Source organism: Phocoena sinus, chromosome X, assembly GCF_008692025.1.
Source record: "Phocoena sinus isolate mPhoSin1 chromosome X, mPhoSin1.pri, whole genome shotgun sequence".
Taxonomy (NCBI): Eukaryota; Metazoa; Chordata; class Mammalia; order Artiodactyla; family Phocoenidae; genus Phocoena; species Phocoena sinus.
Window position 1 is genome coordinate 36,308,208 of NC_045784.1, and position 21,557 is coordinate 36,329,764.

The following is a 21,557-nucleotide window of genomic DNA, read 5'->3' on the forward strand; positions in this document are numbered from 1 at the left end:
ATGCGGGCTCACTAGTTGTGGCTTGCGGGCTCTAGAGCACAGGCTCAGTAGTTGTGGCACATGTGCTTAGTTGCTCTGCGGCATGTGGGATCTTCCCGGACCAGGGCTCGAACCCATCTCCCCTGCATTGGCAGGCGGATTCTTAACTACTGCGCCACCATGGAAGTCTTAAAGCTGTGTTTGCTTTAAAGCTATGTTTGCTTTAAAGCCCCCTCCAGGCATGTCTTCCTATCTTCGTTTCAATTTTAATGTAATTAAATGTTGCCAGAATAATGTTTTCTGAACAATATCTTTTTTTTTTTTTTTTTTTTGGCCGCACCTCCCGCCTTCTGGGATCTTAGTTCCCCTACCAGGGATCGAACCCGGGCCCCGGCAGTTGAGTGACAGTGCTGAGTCCTAATCACTGGACCGCCAGGGAATTCCCTGAACAGTATCTTTAATTCATCAGAGCAGACAATAAATCCAGTAAGATGACAGCTCACATACCATTGTCCATACCTTACATATCCTCCATTTGCATCAACTTCAGTGCCTGGCATGTGGTTGATACTTGATAAAACGTTTCTTGGGTAGATAAGGAAAAGCTAAATAGATACAAGAGGTATGAAATGAAAGTGTTCATAATCCAAAGTTCCTAAGGTGAGAAATCAGATCTTAAATTGGTTAGTGAATCAAGATTTAATGTGATCCCAAGTTTTGTTATCTTACATGTAGAAACTAGGAAATATTTCATGGAGTATCTTAGTTTGCAGGAAGTTGCAAGATGAAAGAAAATTGTTACTTTACTATTGAAGTCTTCTAAAGGAACTCCATGAAATGAAGGGAGAAAGAAAATGTAAGATTAAAGACCAAATAGTAGCAGGAAAGATGAAAGCAGGAAGTCACAGGCATATTTGCATTCATCCAGGTTTTACAGAACTACATTAAATGCATTTCAGGGTAAAAATGCACCCCCCCACCCCATTCTCTAAAAATCACATCCTTGTTGGGCAGCTGAGTAAGCAAAGGAGCAGGGCTTCACCTGGGCTGGAAACGGAAGCACCTCCTCTAGGCAGTGGGGAATGTGGCAATTCTGTCCCTCAAGGTCCAGGGGTGACAAGGCCCAGTTCAGTACTGCTGGCTTTGGAAATGAGCAGAGGTAGGCGAAGGTGAGGGTAGAGCTGATCCCACAGATCACTGCATACAATGGGACAGGGGTTTTGCAGTTTAGGAAACAAACAGGACAAAGTCAAAAGTGTATGACTTTTTGGGTAAAAGGAATAAGGAAGTATGAATGAATTTGTGAATTTGCTGAAAGAAAATGATGTCTTTGAACTTCCATAAGAATATTAAAGTTTCATTCCTCAATCTCATAACAAAGGACAAGGCTTAGTTAACAGTGTAACTAACATTTGCGTCTATGAATACCTCTAGGCTATCAGTTGACCCTTCAGTTAATGAATATTCATTGAGCACGCAAGGGCCAGGCCTTGTGCTCGGCACTCAGGTTATAACTGAACCGGAAGAGCTGTGACTGCCACCAAGGCTGACTTTTCTTAAGAGTGCCATAAACAAGTCAGCAACCTCAAAACTTTCCCGGACATCCCTGCTTGTGATACTGGCCTGGGCCCTCCCCCTGCTTTGGTCAGCCAAGCTACTGTGTTCTCCAGCCCACCTCTTTGTCCTACTGCCTCAAGCTACCAGAAACAGGTAGTAACAGTTCTGTACTAACTGGAAATGGCTAGAAAATGGCCTTTCGGGCACATTTTTTTCCTTGCCTGCTGGCAAAAAGGATTTATATCATCTCAACATGTACATCACAGCCCACCCTTGGGCATCCTCATGAATGAGACTTTCAGGCAAGTGTGTGGGCACAGGACTTGCGTGCCAGTGGGCAGAGAACTCTGCGTGGCCCTTCACACAGGCCTGGCCGAACACAGCCTTTAGTGTTTAAGCAGTTAGAGTTTCAGGACCAGAAAAGAATCTCACCTTTTAAACAGCAAAACCAAACCAAAAACAAAACCCAAAAAACAAACAAAAAAGCCCGGATGACAGCAAGTTTGGCACAAGAGTATCTAATATTTTTTGGCTGGTACAGATCACATAACACCAAGCTTAGGAATGTAAAAAAAAAAAAAAAAAAAAACTCCCAAAGAGTTAAAGGAAAGTCCAGGAAAAGATGACACAAATTCCTTTTTGTTTGAGTGGAGTACTTGGGTAAGTTTTCCCTTTTGCACAGAAAAGGACGGCTGAGATGGAAGCCCGGCTGACTTTCACAGAACATGCCTGATTTTTGTTGAAGGTCAACCTAAAATAAAAGAAAATATTTAATTTTCTTCATTTGAGGAAAAAAAGTAAAATACTGAAGATAGTTACTTATTTTAACATGTTTTTTTAAATTAATTAATTAATTAATTTGGCTGCACTGGGTCTTAGTTGTGGCATGCGGGACCTAGTTCCCTGACCAGGGATCGAACCTGGGCCCCCTGCATTGGGAGCGCGGAGACTTAACCGCTGGACCACCAGGGAAGTCCCAACAAGTTTTTCTTCTGAAAACAAACAAATTGCTATTATTCACGCCACGGCTAAGAGTGAGGCAACACTGGCATCACTTTAGGGCTGAAATGCTTCTTGATTATGTCAGAAAGTTGATTCATTTAAGACTAGACCAATGACTTCAGGTATACTTGACTGAACAAAGCTGACAGGGAGTTTATCTTGAACTAGTTCACAGATGTGAGAACCATCAATCAGAAAGAGCACAAAGCTCAGTGTCCTTTCTTTCAAATAAAAAGGACATAGGGAAACTTCAGATGAGACTATGTGTGTTATGGCCTTACCTAAAAGAACAGACATTAAAGAGATGAGGCTATTCTGTCCTTATTTACCATCATATGCTTAAACTCACTTCAGGCCTTCCCTTCAGGTGTCTGTGCCCTAGGTTCCTTCGAATCCAGTTTTTGAGGCTGTTGGTGGAGGCTGTCTAGCTTCTGCATATCTTCTGTGAGACGATTTCTAAGATCCTCGTTGTTTCTCAGAAATTCTTTCACCACTTCCAGTTGATTTAAGATCTGTAAGAAGAAACCATACAATGCACAGCTTAGATAATTTTATAGCAGACTTAAAATTCAGATGAAAAACTTACTAGCTCCAAGACTGGCTCCTGTTCATGTGTCTACCAATAGCTGGTTCTGGGGCCACACAAGGGCGTGTTTGCTTGTCTCCTTAACATTTTTTGCTTTTAGGGGTTAATATCCAAAATATATAAAGAGGGACTTCCCTGGTGGCGCAGTGGTTAAGAATCCGCCTGCCAGTGCAAGGGACACAGGTTTGATCCCTGGTCCGGGAAGATCCCACATGCCGCGGGGCAACTGGGCCCGTGGTCCACAACTACTGAGCCTGCGCTCTAGAGCCCTCGAGCCACAACTGCTAAAGCCCGTGCGCTCTAGGGCCCGTGTTCCGCAACAAGAGAAGCCACTGCAGTGAGAAGCCCACGCACCACGAGGAAGAGTAGCCCCCACTCGCCACGACTAGAGAAAGCCTGTGCGCAGCAACAAAGACCCAACGCAGCCAAAAAAAATAAAAAATTATACACACACACACACATATATATAAAAAGAACTCACACAATTCAATAGCAAAAAAAACAGACAACCCAATTAAAAAATGGGCAAAGGACCTGAACAGACATTTTCCCAAAGAACTGAATAGACACTTTCCCAAAGAAGACATACAAATGGCCAACAGGTACAGGAAAAGGTGCTCAACATCATTAATCATCAGAGAAATGAAAATTAAAACCACAATGAGGTATCACCTCACACCTGTTAGAATGGTCACCGTCGAGAATCCCCTGGCGGTCCAGTGGTTAGGACTCTGTGTTCTCACTGCCAAGGGCCCGGGTTCAATCCCTGGTCGGGGAACTAAGACCCCACAAGCCATGCGGCACGGCCAAAAAAAAAGGACAGTCATCATCAAAAAGAGGTAACAAATGTTGGCGAGGATGTGGAGAAAAGGGAACCCTCGTACACTGCTGGTGGGAATGTAAATTGGTGTAGCCACTCTGGAAAACAGTATGGAGGATCCTCAAAAACTTAAAAAAGGAACTACCAGGTGATCTAGAAATTTTACTTCTGGGAATATATCTGAAGAAAACAAAAACACCACACTGAAGAGATATCTGCATCCCCACGTTAATTAGCAGCATTATTCACAATAGCTAAGACAAGGAAACAACGTGAGGGTCCATCAACAGATGAATGGGTAAAGACGATGTGGTGTGTATATATATACACACACACACACACACACACACACACACACACACACACACACACACACAATGGAATATTACTTGGCCATAAAAAAGACGAAAATCCTACCATTCGAGACAACATGGACGGACCCAGAGGGCGTTATGCTAAGTTAAGTCAAACAGAGAGAGATAGATACTGTATGATCTCACTTATATGTGGAATCTAAAACAAAAACAAAAAAATAAACTCACATAAAAAGAGATCAAATTTGCAGTTACCAGAGGTAGGTGGGAATAGGGAATTGGATGAAGGTGGTCAAAAGGTACAAAGTTTACAAGATAAATAAGTACTAGGGATGTAATGTACAACACAATGACAATAGTTAACACTGCTGTATGGTATATTTGCAAGTTGTTAAGTGAGTAAATCTTAAGCATTCTTATCACAAGGTAAAAAACACTTTTTTCCTTTTTTTGGTATCTATACGAGATGACAGACGTTAACTAAACTTATTGTGGTAATCATTTCACGATATATGTACGTCAAATCATTATGCTGTATACCTTAAACTTATACAGTGCTGTATGTCAATTATATCTCAATAAAACTGGAAAAAGATTTTAAAAGATGATTTTTTTTTGCTGTAAAACTTCCTGCATTTGTACAAAAGGGCTGTATGTCTATACCTATATGTGTGTGTGTGTGTATACACATATATACACACATACGTATACATACACATACATATATATGTATATATAAAAATAAAATAAAGCCCTTTCATTTTGAATTTTGTACCCATTTATTATGATTAAATACATTTACACATACACATATATATATATACACACACATATATACAAACATATACACTCACACATATAATGCTCTTTGATGTTGTACACACTTATTACTAGTAAATATGTATACATATATACGTTTATTACTATTCAATATTTATAAAATATACATACATATTTACTAGTAATAAATACACTGGTACAAAATTCAAGATGAACACAGGGTACAACGTAAAAAGTTGGTCCTCTTCCACATCCTGTCCCCAGTCACCCAGCTCCTCTTAAAGGTGACCCCAATGAAGTTTCTTGTGTCTCTTCCAGAGACAGTCCATGCATTTACACGTGAGCATATATGTATATATGTGCACACCTTTTTAAAATTTCCGCTTTATTGAGACATAATTGGCACATACACATTTTTAAAAACACAAATGGCAGCATATTAGACATTGTTCTTCAACTGATTTTTTTCTATATCAGATTGTAAAGAGTGGCCTCATTATTTTTTTTAATGGCTGAACAGTTTTTCAGTTATGGATGTCTCATGCATTAACATATTATTTCAAACCTTCTGCTAAGAGAAATACTGCTGCAGTAACTAACCTGGGACATGTGTCATTTTGCATAAAGTGACAGGCTATTTGTAGGGTCTGTTTTTAGAAGTGGAATGAAGTTTTAATTGATAGAGTTTTCTGTTTTAATGTTAATAGATTTTGCCAAAACTGTCATCTCTAGAGGTTATACCAATTTAAACTCCCACCAGTAACATCCCTCCTGACATTTAAACTAATAAAAGCATGTATTCTTAGAACAGTACCACGGAAGTGTTTTCACTCGGCTTATCCCAGGATACCCTCACTGGTCACTGTGCTTATTACAAAGAAGAGAGTTATTAATATTTTGGGGTGTGGTGAATTGTTTAAAATGAGGGACCCCCAATTCCAAGCTAAGTCAAGATGATCGACGTCTAACGAAGGAAAGTGATGGAGTACCCTACTCTTAGCAGAGTGGTGGTTCTTAAACATTAGAGATGTACACAATTGACTCTGGTGCAGCAGGGCTAGGGCAGAACCTAAGCAGGCACCAGGTTATTGTGATGGCAGCGAGTGAGACGGTCGGTTGCAGAACGATGGCTGCCAGGGATGGGAGGGAGGGGAAGACTGGCTAGGGCTTGTGACCAGGATGAACAGGCAACAGGGAGGGCCAGGGTGGAGCTGAGGATGACCAGAGGTCTTCAGACAGGTTACTAAGTAGATGGGGATGTGCCCTTCAGCTGGAGCTGTTTATTACATGGCTAGAAACAAGCCTACAGCTCCTGAAAGATACCTGGGCTTTAAATAATAAATCTGGAAACCATAAAAACGTGAAATGAAGATTACATCAATGACGTAATTCACAGTGTACATTAGTAATTGCGGGTACTGCACTGTTAGCACTCATTGCCTGTGCCGGGTGCTCTAGATGCACCCCAGGGTTCTTCCCATTCCCTGGTTCCCATCAGACGCCCGAGCCCATGCCGGCCTGGTCTGTGCATCACACATACCCTCCAAGATGGAGTGGGGTCCTCCCTTCCCATAGACCTTCTCATTTCATGACTTGGGAGCTATGATCCTTTGTGCTGTCACCTCCTGACCCTCTCTGCTCTTGAAATGTGCTCAACAGGGGTGATTATTTTAGCTTGGGGGGAGGAGAAAGAGTCAAAAGGAGTTTTTAAAAAAATTTATTAAGAATAGGGAAGGCTTATGCACGTTTATATGTTAAATGGGGAAGGAAGTAAAGGTGGAAAAACAAAGTGCTAGAAAAGTAGTCAGACAGACTTGGATATTGAAGCCCAGCTTTGCCACTTAACTAGCTGTGTGACTTTGGGCAAGACACTTGACCTCTCTGAGCTTACTTCCATATATGCAAATATAGGATGCTGATACCAACACCACCAAGCATTCCTGTGAGGATTAGAAATAATCTAGTAAAAGCACCTAGCACTGTGTCTGGTACATTCCTCCCTTCCGACAATCATTTAACAAAAGCGTACCGAGAGTCTACTATGTGCCAGGCAGGCGCTGTTCTAGGCAAAAGATGCTTAGCGCCTCCATACTGCCAGGCACTTAAGCCAAAACCCTTGGACTTGTCTTTGACGCCTTTCCTTCTCTCCCACACCACACGTGCCCCCCTTCTCACCACCTCTACTCTTCACCCTTCCACCCTGGTCCGAACCACCACCTCTCTGACCTGGTACCTGCGGCAGCCTCCTAATGTCTCCCTGCTTCCGTCTTTGGCCCCCGGCCCTGCATCCTCCACACGGCGGCCAGCGTGCTCCCTTCATCGTTCTGCTGCTCAGAACTCAGTGTGGCTGCCGCCTCAGGAGGAGGAGCCTGGATCCTCCCAACGGCCCACACGGCTTCCCGTCGCTCAGCTCCTCACCGCACTCCAGCCAGCCTGCTTAGCTTGCCCTGCCCTCCGCCCGAACGCTCCTCCTCCAGAAGCGCACACGGCTGCTCCGCACCTCCTCCAAGGTATCGCTAAGTCTCAGCTTCCCCACGGGGCCTCCCTGGCCACCCCGCGCAACCCAACCCCCAGCCCCGTTCGGCCACTCCTGATCCCCACACTGTGCTCCACACAGCCCTCCTCCTTCTACCTCGCCCCATCATTGCTTATTATGCTGACCGTATACCATCTGTTTTGTTCACTGATGCACGCCAAGCTTCTAGAACTGTGCCTGGCAAATAGTAGGCACTCACTCATGAAATAAATCTGGCCAATAGCCAATGGAGTGTCACTTCCATCCTTTCCCTGCCTGCCTCGACTGCATTCTGTCACCTCCTCCCTGAGTTTCCCCCTGAAAGTGGTCCCCCCACCAGGGTTTAAGAAGTCAGTAATGATCTTCAAGAATGTGCAAGTTCTTTGCATGTTTTTTAGCCACTTACTGCACTCAACGTTCTCTGGCTGAATTTTGAACCCCCCAGATCCTAACACAGCACCGAGGGCCGGCAGGTGTGTGTGAAGGGCTCTTGGGTGACAGCTGCTGCTCCCATTTGGCTCTGAGGCGGACCGCGTTTTACAATCACAGTTATGCACGCACAGTGTATTTTAATGGGCGCCCCCTTTTATAATGTTATCATTAAGGCTCGCCAACTGGACAGAGAAGAATGGAGATGATGAACTCTCTGCTTCGTGGTCCCTGGCACTCACTCCCGTGCTCCCTGATGTCTTTCGGGGGACTGTCGCACTAAATCACCACCATTAACCCTTTCTTCTCAACTTGGCTTTCCAACCCGAGCTCTGCTGTTTTAATGAACACCAGAAACAGGTCTTGCTAAACATTCACACAAAAAGTGCCGCGGTCATAATACAACCACTGCATTTCTTGACTCCTAATTGCACATTTTTAAAAATACTTTAACATCTCGAATGAGAATGCGCCTTACCATTGACAGTGTCTTACAGTAAACTGGCAGCATTTTTTTTCTCTTACAAGTGACTGAATTAATGGTGTGTCTTGCAATTCACAGTGTTTTCGAGTCACTGGAATTTGGTTTACCAAATCCTCTGACTTTGGAGACTAACCCAAAAGAACACGAATAATCGTATTTGCTGCTGAACTTTCAAAAGAGGTCTGTTCCACACGTCGTGGAAAGCCATCCTTCAGCTTCTCAGAGATAACGTGCCAATCAATCCGAACTTACAACCTGATCAATTGAAATATCAAGAGAAATGCCACGGTCCACTGAACAGAAAGCATGAAACATGAGAATTTATCACCTTTATCTAGAGACTTGGGGACCCAGAGGACAAGCCAATTAACCCCAATTTCCTCTCTGTAAAACAGAGATAATGAAGGGTCGAAATTTACAATTGCTAGCTGCTCGGGGACATGAGAGCCGCTGCACCGCACGTGGGAAGGCAGGCCCAGGGCCAGAGCGGGAAGACCCCAGGGCCAGCCCTCATACCCCGGCCGTGAGGCCTTGAGCCCATCAGCACCTGCCCCTTAGGGTTGCTATAAAGCAGGGTATTACCCAGGTCCCTTCCCGCTCCCAACTTGCAGAGACTCCTGGTTTCAGTGTGTTGCTATCGATGCATTTTGCTCTTTGTTACACAAGCAGGAAAAGAACTGCAGCTCCCTCAAGGAAGAGGAGAGAATTTCTGACGACTCAGGGACCGTGAGCCTGATCTCCCGGTTTTCTTCTGTTGTCTGACTCTGCTTTTAAAAGGAGCAGTGGAAAGAAAACTGGGGATGGTTCTAATGGCATTTTAAAGTAAAGCCAGATGAGGGACTTCCCTGGCGGTCCAGTGGCTAAGACTCCGCACTCCCAATGCAGGGGGCCTGGGTTCGCTCCCTGGTCAGGGAACTAGATCCCACATGCCGCAACTAAAAGAGCCCGCACGCCGCAACTAAGACCCAATGCAGCCAAACAAATTAATACTTTTTGAAAATAAAAAAATAAATAAAGCCAGATAAAACAGATGGATTTAGAAAACAGCTTTAACAGCCTTATTCGTCACTTTAAATACCTACGGTGTGCCAGGGTGGGTGCACCCCAAAACCACTGGTACCCAGTCCCTGTGCTAAAGGAGTTCATCAAGCTGAGTGAAGCACCTGGGTCAAGGTCAGAAGAGTTAACGTAGGCATATGGACCAGTACGGAGCATGGCCTAAAAAATGAAATACACACTTTGTATTAAAACACGCTGTGTTTCACGAGGTAGCCAGTAAAGCTACTTTCCTCGGACGAGGTGGAATTGGAGAGGTAAAATGATCTGTCCAAGACATCCTGGGAATCTGGAATTCTAATCCAGCAAGTGCTGGGCTATTTCTGAACCTTACCAAAATATAATTCTACTACTGTTAGTTTTTTTAATATCTTGCATGTAACAAAGGGGACTCATATCTCCTGTACTTGAGACGATCATTAGCTTGCAGCGTCCTGAGCTAGAAGCCTTGACGATCCTTTAACCCCTCCTTCGCCACCTCCCGCCAGCCCCGGGCCACGCCCCAAGTAATCTAACCAGCCACTGCGGCTCGGCCCCAGTAGTGCCTCCAGCACCCGGCTCCTCCCCCACACCTCTAGCTTCTGTCCTCTTTCTCTCACCCTCACGCAACTGCCAAGAGCCTCCTGGCTCGTCTCCAACCTCCAAGTGCCATTAAGACGTCACTTCCTAAAAGCCCTATCTGATCTATTCATTTACCCTCTCCTGATTCAAAACCTCTGTTGGCTCCCAACTGCTCTTTGGGAATAAGGTCCAAACCCCTTAGTGAGGCATAGAAGACCTTCCAAAATACGGCTTCGACCTACCTGACCACCCTCACAACCGACCATACCTCCCTCCTACGTCGCCTCGTCACTGTCTGGCCCAGGCTAGTCTTTCATGTCTTGGCAAATGCCTTCTGCCAAGAATGCCCTTCTGCTCTTGCCAATTTGCTGAACTCTGATTTGATTCTTAGTCCCAGCTCAACAGCGCCTTCTCAGCAAAAAGCTGCAGAGAGTCGCGGGAGCCTGCGGTTCAGGATTCTGTGGCCGCCCTTCCTGTGGTCTTCCACTCTGTGGCACACATTAGGCACCCAAATGTTTGCTGATGGGGTGAAAACATTTGTTTAAGGGTAACAGTAATCTGTGCCGAAAGAATATCCATTTCTGGAAATTATCTGACTTTTAAAGCAGAAACATAACCGTTAGTAAGTTAAAATGTGCTACTCTTCCTCCCTGGTGCCTTTCTTTGTTTTGTTTACTCACACAGAGGATGTAATGCTTTTTTTTTTTTTTTTTTTTACCTCTTCAGGCAACACCTCTTGTCCCTTTGCTTGAAGATATAGCTCTTGAAGTTTTTCCTTTAGTAACTCCATTTCTATCTCGTTTACTTGGTGCTCACTCAGGTAAACTCCTGTTTCATAGTCACACCCATCTGGCTGATCCTCCTCAGGGATGTAAACAGCCCAGTCAGATGTCAGCAGCTGTTGGGTTACCGAACAAATACGTGAACCGACTGAATGGAAAAGATATTCCAAAAAAAAAAAAAAGATATTCAAAGAATTTGTAATTAAACATCGTTGACTGGATCCAGTCTAATAACATCCCGTGACCACAGAAAAGCTGCTCAGCCCAATCACAATTCTGACTTCGTATCAATATTGTTCCCCTACTTACATTCTAGAATTTTGTTTACATCTAATAAGCTTCAAATTCTAAATGAGTGACTGTGATTCCTTTTTTTCCCCCTTAGGTCTTTATGTTAAACGTGATTTTTTACCTGTTCTATTCGGGAGTATACCGCCACAATCTCTGGGATATTCTTAAATTCATTCAGAAAATTTTGGATCTTTATCTGAAAATCTCGAAGCCACACAGAAGATACTTTCATCTCTGAAGAGTGCATGATCTCGTTACGACACTTAATCACCTATAGAAAGACAAAAAAAGAGAAAAGCCTTCAAAGGCCAATAGTGGGGTAACCTGAGATTTTGTAGTTCCAGAGAAAGACTGTTGAAAGGCCTTGTTAATTCTAAAATCCACAAGTGCGTGGTCTGCAGGTGCCGTCGAGGCTCGAGGGGGATGTTCAACCCCCAGCCACTTGAATAAATTAATTGGGGTAAGAAATACAAACAAGCCTATAACTGTCGCTAGTCCTTGAAATCTTGTGGCCGGGGGCGGGGGGGGGGGGTAATCTCTCGCACAATCCCCCAAATGCCCTAACTTAAAACAACCTGCCGAAGAGTAAAACTATTGGCTACTGGCTCTGAGAATACCCAAAGGCCAAAGCAGACAATGCAAAAACTCTTTTAATATACATTTCATGCCAAGTCTTCCACACTCTTGGTTAAAAGCTACCAAAGGGGTTGATTTTATACTGTGATAGTTTTTGAGTCTGCTGATGATAAAGGACTCTCAGTCCTTTCAGCTGCTGGCATGCTAGCAAAATACACATGCATTTTCTCTACATATTATAAATAATCCAGGTATGCTATATACCCTTTTCAAGGACCCTTAGAGTAACAAATGTGCCAGAGCTGTTCTCTGGTGAAACAGAGGTAGTCTAAATCTCCCAGAGGAAGTCTGACAAGCGTAGCGATCTGTTCTGACACTGTTTATCCATTAGTGTTTATATTTTCCTCAGTTCTAGGTAAATTGGCCTTGCAACTGTTTAGCCAATGAGATTGAGAAGGGCAGGATTCCAATGCTGGCATCCAATGGACAGAATGACGCATTAGTCTGTATTTGTTTTTTTTTTTTTTTAATATGGAAGATTACTTTGCTTCTGTTTATGGCAGAACAGGGAAGAGAAATTTTGAGGCCTGTCGATTTAGTGGCAAACAGTGCAACAGCAGGTTGTCGGAAAAGTTCAACAGGGTAGGGTTGAAGGGTCAGTCTCCCGCCTGCATTCGCACAGGGGTTCTGGGACATCACAGAAAGTGCGTGTGATGTGAGCCCTGCTTGCCTGCTCAGCGATGACAACTGTGGACCAAAGTCTAACTCCTTCGCACACCACTGTCTGGGGAGAGCCGTGAGCTCTGCCTACACGGCTGCTCTAGCAGCACGGGGTGTGGCTCCTGACTGGTCTTCACAGCACCTACCCGGCCAACTCTGTCTGCTTTTCAATCTGATAGTTCTTACCTCTGTGACTTTCTTCCGATCAACCTCGAAGTGATCACAGGAGTTGATGAGACTTAGAAGAGCAACCGCGTCACATTCCTCGGGTCCTGTTTTGTCTGCCAGTCCTCGGGGCATGAAGGCCTGCAGCAGGGGAGGCCCAAGGGGCACCCGAGTCTCCTCCAACCCCAGGGGACATCTATCTATATGGGGCTAGTGGGACAAGTGCTATGTGCCTGTTCCCCGAATGATGACTGAAACTCTCTTACTGAGGTTTCAAGTTAGAGCCTCATGAATCCAAAACACGAGTTGGGAAACGGTGCGGCAGCCGAGCCTCAGCCCAGGGCAATAACTGAAGAGTTGCTCCATCTGTCCACTTGCTATTACAGACACTTATACACTTGACCTAATTGTCCTTTCTTAATGGCATATAAGCAGGAGGCAGGGGAAGAAACCACCCTTTTCTTTTCCTTACTGAAGTTTCAGTGGCTGAGTTGTTAAAGAAGATTTAAAAGTAATAGTTATTCCCAAGTGGACACTTAAAAATTACTCGAGAAAGTTCAGTATGGTAGTAGAAAGTTAAGAGTCTGGGCTGTGGAATGCGACAGACCCGGGGTGCAAATCCCAGCTCTGCCACTTGTCGGATTCCTCGGATTCCTCATCAGTAAATAGGGGCTGACTGTCCTCATCTACCTTGAAGGATGTTTCGAGAATTAAATGAGTTAATGCGAGTAAACCACTTGCATGGAGCCTGGCACATGCTAATACACAGGCCACAAATGTTGGCAATTATTATGTTGATGGTGCAAGGTGAGCAGGACCTACACAGGCGTTACAGACGGGGTCCCAGGGTCTGAGATACTAGATACGACAGAATGGCCCCATTCGAGCATGATCTTTCCTTTTGTAGCATTTTATGGTGTGTACCCCCGAAATGGTGTTATAGCAAGGCTTGGGCACATTTCTTTCCTGAAGTATTTCCAAATTTACATCTGAAGGCAACAACTTTACCAAGCTATGAAGCTCAAGAGCACGTTCCTGCCAAGGGACTAGAAGAGATGACATATGAAAAATGACTCGCCAAAAAAGAACTCTAAATAAAGAGACCTGCTCCCTTGAAAACACACACATTTCCGGAGGCAAGCAACCATGCTGCTTCCTGCAGTGCTCATGGTGCTATTCGGAAAAAGGAACGTGGTACGGGCCGACACCCCCCAAGGAGAGTCAGGGCTCTGTTCCTGATGGTGGTAGAATCACACACCTCGGCCTCATGTAACTGAGAAGAATTCTTCACCTACTGGATGGCCCCTATCAAAAGGTACAGTAGCCAAGACCATCACTGTCTCTGGCCAACCCGCTGAAAGTAGATTATGGATGTTACAAGTGTTAACAAAGAACTAATGTATCACAGGCAAACTAATTTGATGAAATAGAGGAAAAGAAGAGGAAGAAAAGAAACACTGCTTATTCCAACTGTGGCTGAGAGGAACACCCAAAGTGGGAGGGGCCTTAGTTGCCTCAAAACCAAGCAGAGTTTTTCTTTCCCATTACAAGGTATGTCCAGTCTGGCATTTTCTCACCAATATAAACCTGTCTCTCCCACGTCAAGGTTTTATTCTAGTACTTCTTTCTTTTCCTCAGAACCAGAAGCCGACGGAGGCTCTGCCGCCTCCTTGCCTCTGAAAGCTGTTTCTTAAAATGGTATCGCCTACCGCCAGGTTCCGTATGTGACAAGCACAGGGTGAGAAACACACGCTATTGCCTCTCACTACCCCCTCCTGTCTCTTCACTGAGTAGTAGGAGACAAGGTTGGAGAAATAAACAGGGGCCAGACGTGCTGGGCCTTACTGGACTTGACAAGGAGTTTGGAGTTTACTCTAAGGACATCGGGAAGCCATCCAAGGGTTTTGGGCAAGGGAAGAAAGCGATCTGATTCCCACACGAAGACCGCACATCCTGCTGTGTGAAGGACCAACCAGGGGTGAGCAGAGCAGCAGAGGCGGCCGGGTGGGAGGCTGGCAGGAGAGGGGGCGAGAGCTGTGATGCAGAGATGGCGAGGATGATTCCAAAGATAATTTGCACGTACAAATAAGAGGGGTGGGGGGGGGAAAGAGATGAAGCAAGAATGACTGTAGGTAGTTGGTGGTGGGGCACGGGTGCAGGCTGGCTGGCGGGGAGAGATGAAGAGTCCTGCTTGAGAAGAAAAGACGAAGTACCCAGGAGGTGATGAAGTGGAGGCATCAAGTAGCAGCTGGGTATGGGCCCCCGGAGCGCAGAACAGTGCATTGCTAGGGGTACCAATCTGGGAGCCGTCAGCAGAAACGTAGTATTTAATATTTCACTCCACGGGCCTGGGCAGTATCACCAGGGGAGAAGGCGGGATGGGGAGGGACAGAAAAGGCCCGAGGAAGGCCAACCGACACTCAGAAGGAGGCTAAGGAGGAGCCGGGGAGACAGGAGGAAACCCAGGAGGGGAGGATGTCACAAAGCCAGGGCTGTTTCAAGAAGAGTGGCCTGCAGTGCGGCGGCGCCGAATAGCTGAGAGGTAGGAGGGGCGAGGCCAGAGAACGGAAGGTCACGTGTGCCCCTGACAAGACATGCAGCGGAGTGGCGGGGCAGAAGGCAGAGAGGAGTGGGTTGAAGAGTCAACGGGACCTGCATGAACCCTGAAAAGAGAATTAGGCATAAAGCACTTCTTGAGAAGTTCTACTGGGTATGTATGTGGGAGGCAGTTAGAGAAATGGGGAGACAGCTGGACGGAATGGATGAAGGAAGTTTTTCTTTCTTTTCAAATTTTATTTTCCAAGTATTCACTCAATTCTTTTTTTAAAAAAGCTTTATTAAGATGTAATTCACATACCATATAATTCACCCATTTAAAGTACACAGTTCTTCGTGGAAAAGACTCTGACAAGTACAGGTTTCTGGTAACTGACTATACCGCTGAACTGAATGAATAAGCATTTCCAGAACTCTAATGGAAAACTGATGGATTCACAAAAGTGCTAACAAAAGATCAAGATGAAAAAAAAATTAATTACGTGGGACTGAGTGAACTGATGAGGATGATTATAATTTTTGTGACTTTCTGTGTGAATTAAAAAAAAAAAAAAAAAAAAAAAATCCCACAAGGACTCAGAGGCAAAAAATATACAAATCAGTTTTCACTGCAAAGTAAAGGAGCTGTTACCGTGGAGGATCACTGGACGGAACGCCAATATCGTGACATAGTATGAGTGTGTTTCGTGTTCGGTAATTGCAGTCGCTGTTGCTTTTGTTGTGGTCATCCACTTACAATGCTTGGTGTCGGTTTATTTATCTCTTGTAAAAATAAAATAACAGTGTGTGTGTGTGTGTGTGTGTGTGTGTGTGTGTGTGTGTGTGTGAAAAAAAAAAGAATGTGAATACAGGGAACTTTGGGAAACTAGGAAATCTAGAAAGGATTCATTGGTAATTATTTATTTTCAATGAATAAAATAAAATGTAATAATACGGCTAAAAAAATAAATAAATAAAGTACACAGTTCTTTGTGATGACATGGATGGATCTTGAGGGCATTATGCTAAGCGAAGTAAGTCAGACAGAGAGAGACAGATACCATACGATCTCACTTATTCGTGGAACCTAAGACAAAAACCCGAGCTCGCAGATGCAGAGAACAGACTGGTGGTTGCCAGAGGTGGGGGGTGGGGAGTGGGCAAAATAGGTGAAGGGGGTCAAAAGGTACCAACTTCCAGTTATAAAATAAATAAGTCCCGGGGATGTAATCCACAGCATGGTGACTATAGTTAATAACGCTGTACTGCAGTATTTGAAAGTTGCTAAGAGAGCAGCTCTTGAAAGTTCTCATCACAAGAGAAAAAAACTTACAACCACACACGGTAGTGGACATTAACTAGACCTACCGTGGTGATCATTTCACGGAGTGTTAAATATCGAATCACTATGTGGTATACCTGAAATTAATATAACGTTACAATCGATGACACCTCAATAAAAAAATTAGGCACTTACAGTTTAGTGGTGTTTTCAGTATATTCACAGAATTGCACAACTGTCACCACAATTTTAGGACATTTTCATCACCCCAAAAAGAAACCCCTCTACCCATTAGCTATTGCCCCCTCTCTCCTTCAGGCCCTGGCAACTACCAATCTACTTTCTGCCTCTACAGATTTGGCTGGTCTAGACACTTCATATAAATGGAATCATACAATATATGACTGGCTTCTTTCACTTAGCATAATGTTTTCAAGGTTCATGCAGTACTGTGGCATGTATCAGTACTTCATTCCTTTTTATGGCTAAATAATATCCCATTGTATGGATAAACCACATTTTGGTCATCCATTCATCAGCTGATGGACATGTGTGTTGTTTCCACCTCTTGGCTATTGTGAAGGCTACGGCTATGAACATTCGTGCACGGGTTTTTGTGGGGACACATGTTTCCACTTCATCAGGTATGTACCTAGGAGTGGCACTGCTAAGTCATATATTAACTCTATACTGAAATCTCTTTCTTTAAAAAAATTGAATAAACCAAGGCAGTACTAAGGCTATTTGTATGGTGATGGGAATAAACTGGGAGGTCGGAAGAGTGGAGACTCAAAGTCCTTGGGCAGGTGGGAGGGGATAAGGTCCAACACTCAAGTGGAGGGACAGGGCGGTAAGAGGAGAAACGCCCTTCCTCCTTTGTAGCAGAAGGAAGAAGATGGTGCACATTGAGGTAGGTTGGTAGGTCTGGTAAACAGATAAGAAAGCGAGAGCAAGGTTAGCAGCTGGGATTGCAGGTGGGGGAAGAGGAGTGGGAGCTCAGCGAAGGAGAGGCAGCAACAGTTGTCTTCGGGAACAGGAACCTACGGAGAGACAAGGCCAGGCTGCTGGGCTCGTGATCAAGAACTGAAAGCGAAAGATCCCTCGAAAGATTCTTCCCCAGAGCAGCAGGTGTGGTGTCATGAGGGCTGGAGCTGGGCCTGGCCAAGTGCAGAGAAAGGAGGAAGAAGACCGAGACAACGGCAAGGGACTGAACAGAATGATGGACTGTGGAATCCGGGCTGGCTGAGGAAGCAAAGGAAGCTGGGAGGGCAGAGGCTGCTGGGGATTGGGAAAGCAGTGGAAGCCTGAGAGCTGTGGACTTTGGAGAGGGACGAGGGGTGGGGCAGAGGTGGGGGCGGGTTGAATAAGTACACCGAGGGCAAGCAGGATGCTGGACACCGCAGCTCCCTGTGCTGACACAGTCCGGGTGTGAGCATGCAAGTGGGAGGCTGAGGTCGAGAGGATCACAGGATGTTCGAGAGGGGAGTCCAGCTTGGAGAGAGAATATACACATGTGGTTGGACTAGGTCTGCAGGTGACAGCAATGAAGAAGGGAAAGAGCGGCAGAAACAGGTGGCATGGGCTTCAAGAGGATTCTGAGGGTATGAAAGCAGTGACAGAAAACAAACAGGTGAGGGACGGTCATAGCAAAGGGTAGAGTTTTAAGTTTTCTTCTTTTCTAAGTAAAAGCAGAAGTTGGCAATTCTATGGCAGCAACAAACAAACGGGGGAGAGGGTATGGTGGGTTTACTGGACCACGATAGCCAAAAGTCTGGGGGCCACCGATATAGTCCAACTTCCTCATTTTTGAGGTTAGGGAACAGAGGCTGGCCCAGTGGTGCACCACAGCAGCTGGGCGGAGATTCTGATCCCTGCTTCCCAGGCACCAAGCCTGTGCCTGCTGGTAACTAGCATGTAGACGGACTCCAGAGGTGAATTTGTGTTAGGAGGCGACTTCGACTCCCCCTCCCCCCTCCCACTGGGCTTCTGGCAAATATCAAAAAATCAAAAAAAATTCTTCAATCAGCCCAGCTAGTAAATCCCATCACCAAGATCTGAAAACGGGCCGAACAGTCCCCTTTTATCTGGCTGCCTACCCCACCCCTACCTCCCCAAAGTTTTACTCCTTAGCTAGGCACTTAAGGTCCTTTCTATCTTAGCCCCAACTTCCCTTGGCTTATTCTGCCATCCTCATGGCACCTTACAGACAAAGTGAGCTACTCAGGGAGCCTACCCTCAAAAGGCCTTGCCTGCTTCTCCCTCTGTGCCTGTACCCATGATGCCCACTCTACATCTTGCCCCAGCGTCTCTTGTTGAAATCTTCTACTTCACTAAGCTGCGTTGGGTCCGATATAACAGCCCTGAGCCGCCTAGACACTACACCCTTGATCAAAAGCCCAATCTCTCTCTGCATCTGTTTATGGGGGCCCAGCTCCCACACAGACCCAACAGACGCCCCGGGCTCCAGGTAACTCCTACCTGGTGGGCCAACTCCTCCTACCCTCCCGACCGCAGGTGCTTACCTTAGCCACCTCCCAGGCGTCGACCGGCCAGCGGACCGGCCGGCAGTTTCCCCAGTGAACGTCTCCATTTCTGCTGGTGTGATGTTTCAAAATCTCCCGTTTCCACTCTGCGCACACCTGACACTGAGGCTGAAACTACAGGGGGCGGCGGTGAGGAGGGGCCCGGGAGGGAGGGGCGGCGTCTGGGCATCTGAACCCCAGGCACGGCGGTCGGCCCGGCTCCGGGGAGGGCACGAGACACTGCGCCCGCGGACGGGGTGAGGGGCGACGGTCAAGACCCCGGGCCGGGTGCTCACCTGGCGGGCGCGCGGGCTGCACCGCGAGCCGCTGCGGCAGGTAGCGAGGGGGCCCAGGCCGGGGGCGGCGGCTAGCAGGCTGCGGTGGAAGGCGAGCACCTCGCGGCCGACGAAGCCCTGCAAGCAGCCGCGTAGCAGTAGCAGGCAGTGGCCCGCCTTCACCCAGTTCTTGTACTCGGCGCAGTTGAGGCGCGCAGCCAGCTCAGAGAGCACCATGCCGGGAACGAGCCCGCGGGGCCACGGGGCGAGGGGCGGGGCGGACGGTCGTGCGCAGGCGCGGAAGTCTGGGCGCGCCAGAGGCGACGGCGGCGCTCTGGGCGTGGCCCCGCCCGAAGGCGCCCCGGATTCCCCCAACCGCCAGGCGGCAGGGAGTTCTAGTTTCCGGGGCACGTCGGCCCCACCCCCGTCTTAGATGGCGACCGACGCGTTATGTACTTTGGTGCTCGCCCAGAAAGCCTCTACTCTGTTCCCCCAAACTGAGACCTCGCCAGCCAACGATTGGGCTCCCTCTCCTGAAGCCTGTGCTCCTGTTTTGTTTTGTTTTTTTTATTGTAGAGGTAGGTGTAAGACGGTGCTCGAGACAGTTACTGAATTACTTATGTTCCTTGTGTTATACAATTCTAGAAAGTTTACTTAACTGGATCCTAAGCCCGCAGGTTGGCTGTAGCCTATCTGGACATTAGTGAAATTTGACCGTTGGCTGTCTGCACCGCGCACCTGTTAAGCGCCTGCGGTGTGCCAAGGTGACACAAAGCTCAGAAACATCCGCCATTGGGCAACCTAGCAGAGGCAAAACAGGACTACACATCACCCGGATTCTGGAGGGCTGCATCGCCCCGAGTGGGATGAGGACTTCTTCCACTGTGGTCTTGAAGCATCGAGCTTAGATGACTTAGTACTCTTGGTTATATGATAATTAGAGCTCCTTGCATAAGGTAATCTAAGTTCCAAATAAGTGCCATGAGGGTCAGAAGGCAATGGCTTGTCAACTCCAAATGACAAGAGGTCATCTCAATTTTAGTTGCTTTTGGTGAGCTTCTTGAGCTTGGAAAACATTTTAAAATTGTGTGTAGTCAAGAGGCTCTGAGGGAAGAGCCTAAACATTGAAGCCTTCCCCTGACTTTGTTTCACAGCAAAGTGGCAGTGTTCAGGAGTGTCAGCTTTGGACTCAAAATGCTGCTTCTTAGCTGTTTGATCTTGAGCAATCTTAATTTGATCTCAGCAAATTACTTCATTTGTCCAGGCCTCAGTTCACTCACAGTAAAAGGAGGCCTACCCGGCTGGGTTGTTGTGACAATTAAATACAGTCTGAAATACTTAGTGCCGGGCAATAGTAAGCTCTCAGTAAATATTAGCTATTATTTTATATTGACCTAAACGTGCCCTTTCATCAATCAGTCATTCCTGGGCAAAGTATTTTAACAAATCACTGGCCACCTGGAAATGGAGGCAATTTATAGCAAACCGTGAGCAGATCATAGCCTCCTGGAATTCTGCAGCACAATGCTGGCTGGTCTCTGCTAATTTTTTCTTAAAAACCTCGACAGTAAATCCATCCCAAGTAAATTTCAAATCATTCCCTTAGACAAACTGTCCATTCCCATTAAACCACATGAAAAAGGAAATTCCACAGGGAACAATGAAATATACATTAACATCTTTCTTTTCTGTCCCTTAAGTTCCCTGAGTATAAATTCTCTTATCATTTTCTGTGTATTGATTTTATATCAGGAACACTTGGATGATAGTAAACTGGATTAAAGTAAAATGTAATAGGTATTTCTTCTGGGGAAGAAACCATGAAAGAAAGGAATATCTTTTTTTTTTCTTTTTCTTCTTTTTTTTGCTGTACGCGGGCCTCTCACTGTCGCGGCCTCTCCCGCTGTGGTGCACAGGCTCCGTACGCGCAGGCCCAGCCGCTCCGCGGCATGTGGGATCTTCCAGGACCGGGGCACGAACCCGCATCCCCTGCACCGGCAGGCGGACTCTCAACCACTGCGCCACCAGGGAAGCCCCAGGAATATCTTTTTTTATGTTGAAATTGGACCCAGATTTAGAGTAGCAAAATTATATTTCTTGAAGTTATCAAATTAACCATGATCCCAAAAATGACTAACAGACTATTTAGTATCTCGTCGCTGAACAGGTTACTGTGTTAACTACAACATAGTAAAGTTATTAGTGGTGTTTAAATTTAAAATCATGTATATTTTAGTTTATGCTTGCACTTAGCTCGCTCAGTGTTAGTTTTCAAACAAAGTTCAGCGCTCCTGTTATTAATAACTTGATATGTTCTGTTAAAGTT

At 45.9% G+C, this 21,557-nt stretch overlaps 1 protein-coding gene across 2 annotated transcripts; it reads right to left on the reverse strand.

Moving 5' to 3' along the window:
- Positions 1–400: 400 nt before the first annotated feature.
- Positions 401–19,508, reverse strand: CXHXorf38 (chromosome X CXorf38 homolog). 2 transcript variants are annotated; one of them, XR_004347974.1, is made up of 8 exons: positions 19,253–19,508; positions 18,957–19,091; positions 12,639–12,758; positions 11,278–11,427; positions 10,802–10,981; positions 2,888–3,050; positions 1,022–2,287; positions 401–584 (listed from the first exon to the last, which is right to left on the reverse strand). XR_004347974.1 is itself a non-coding variant. In XM_032619071.1 (7 exons), the coding sequence occupies exons 1-6, from the start codon at positions 19,466–19,468 to the stop codon at positions 2,889–2,891; spliced, it is 963 nt and encodes a 320-aa protein (XP_032474962.1). In that variant the 5' UTR covers positions 19,469–19,508; the 3' UTR covers positions 401–2,287; position 2,888. The 2 variants fall into 2 exon arrangements, 1 of the variants encoding a protein (XP_032474962.1); XM_032619071.1 differs by having other exon boundaries at positions 401–2,287.
- Between the last annotated feature and the right edge of the window lie 2,049 nt (positions 19,509–21,557).

Bases quoted from the DNA above. Each gene is read 5' to 3' on its own strand.
- CXHXorf38 (XM_032619071.1), bottom strand. From the start codon at position 19,468: ATGGTGCTCTCTGAGCTGGCTGCGCGCCTCAACTGCGCCGAGTACAAG. The intron at 19,092-19,252 runs GTGAGCACCCGG...CGCCCCCTGTAG, and splicing joins GCAGCCCGCGCGCCCGCCAG to TTTCAGCCTCAGTGTCAGGT. The intron at 12,759-18,956 runs GTAAGCACCTGC...CCCCTGCTGCAG, and splicing joins ACGCCTGGGAGGTGGCTAAG to GCCTTCATGCCCCGAGGACT.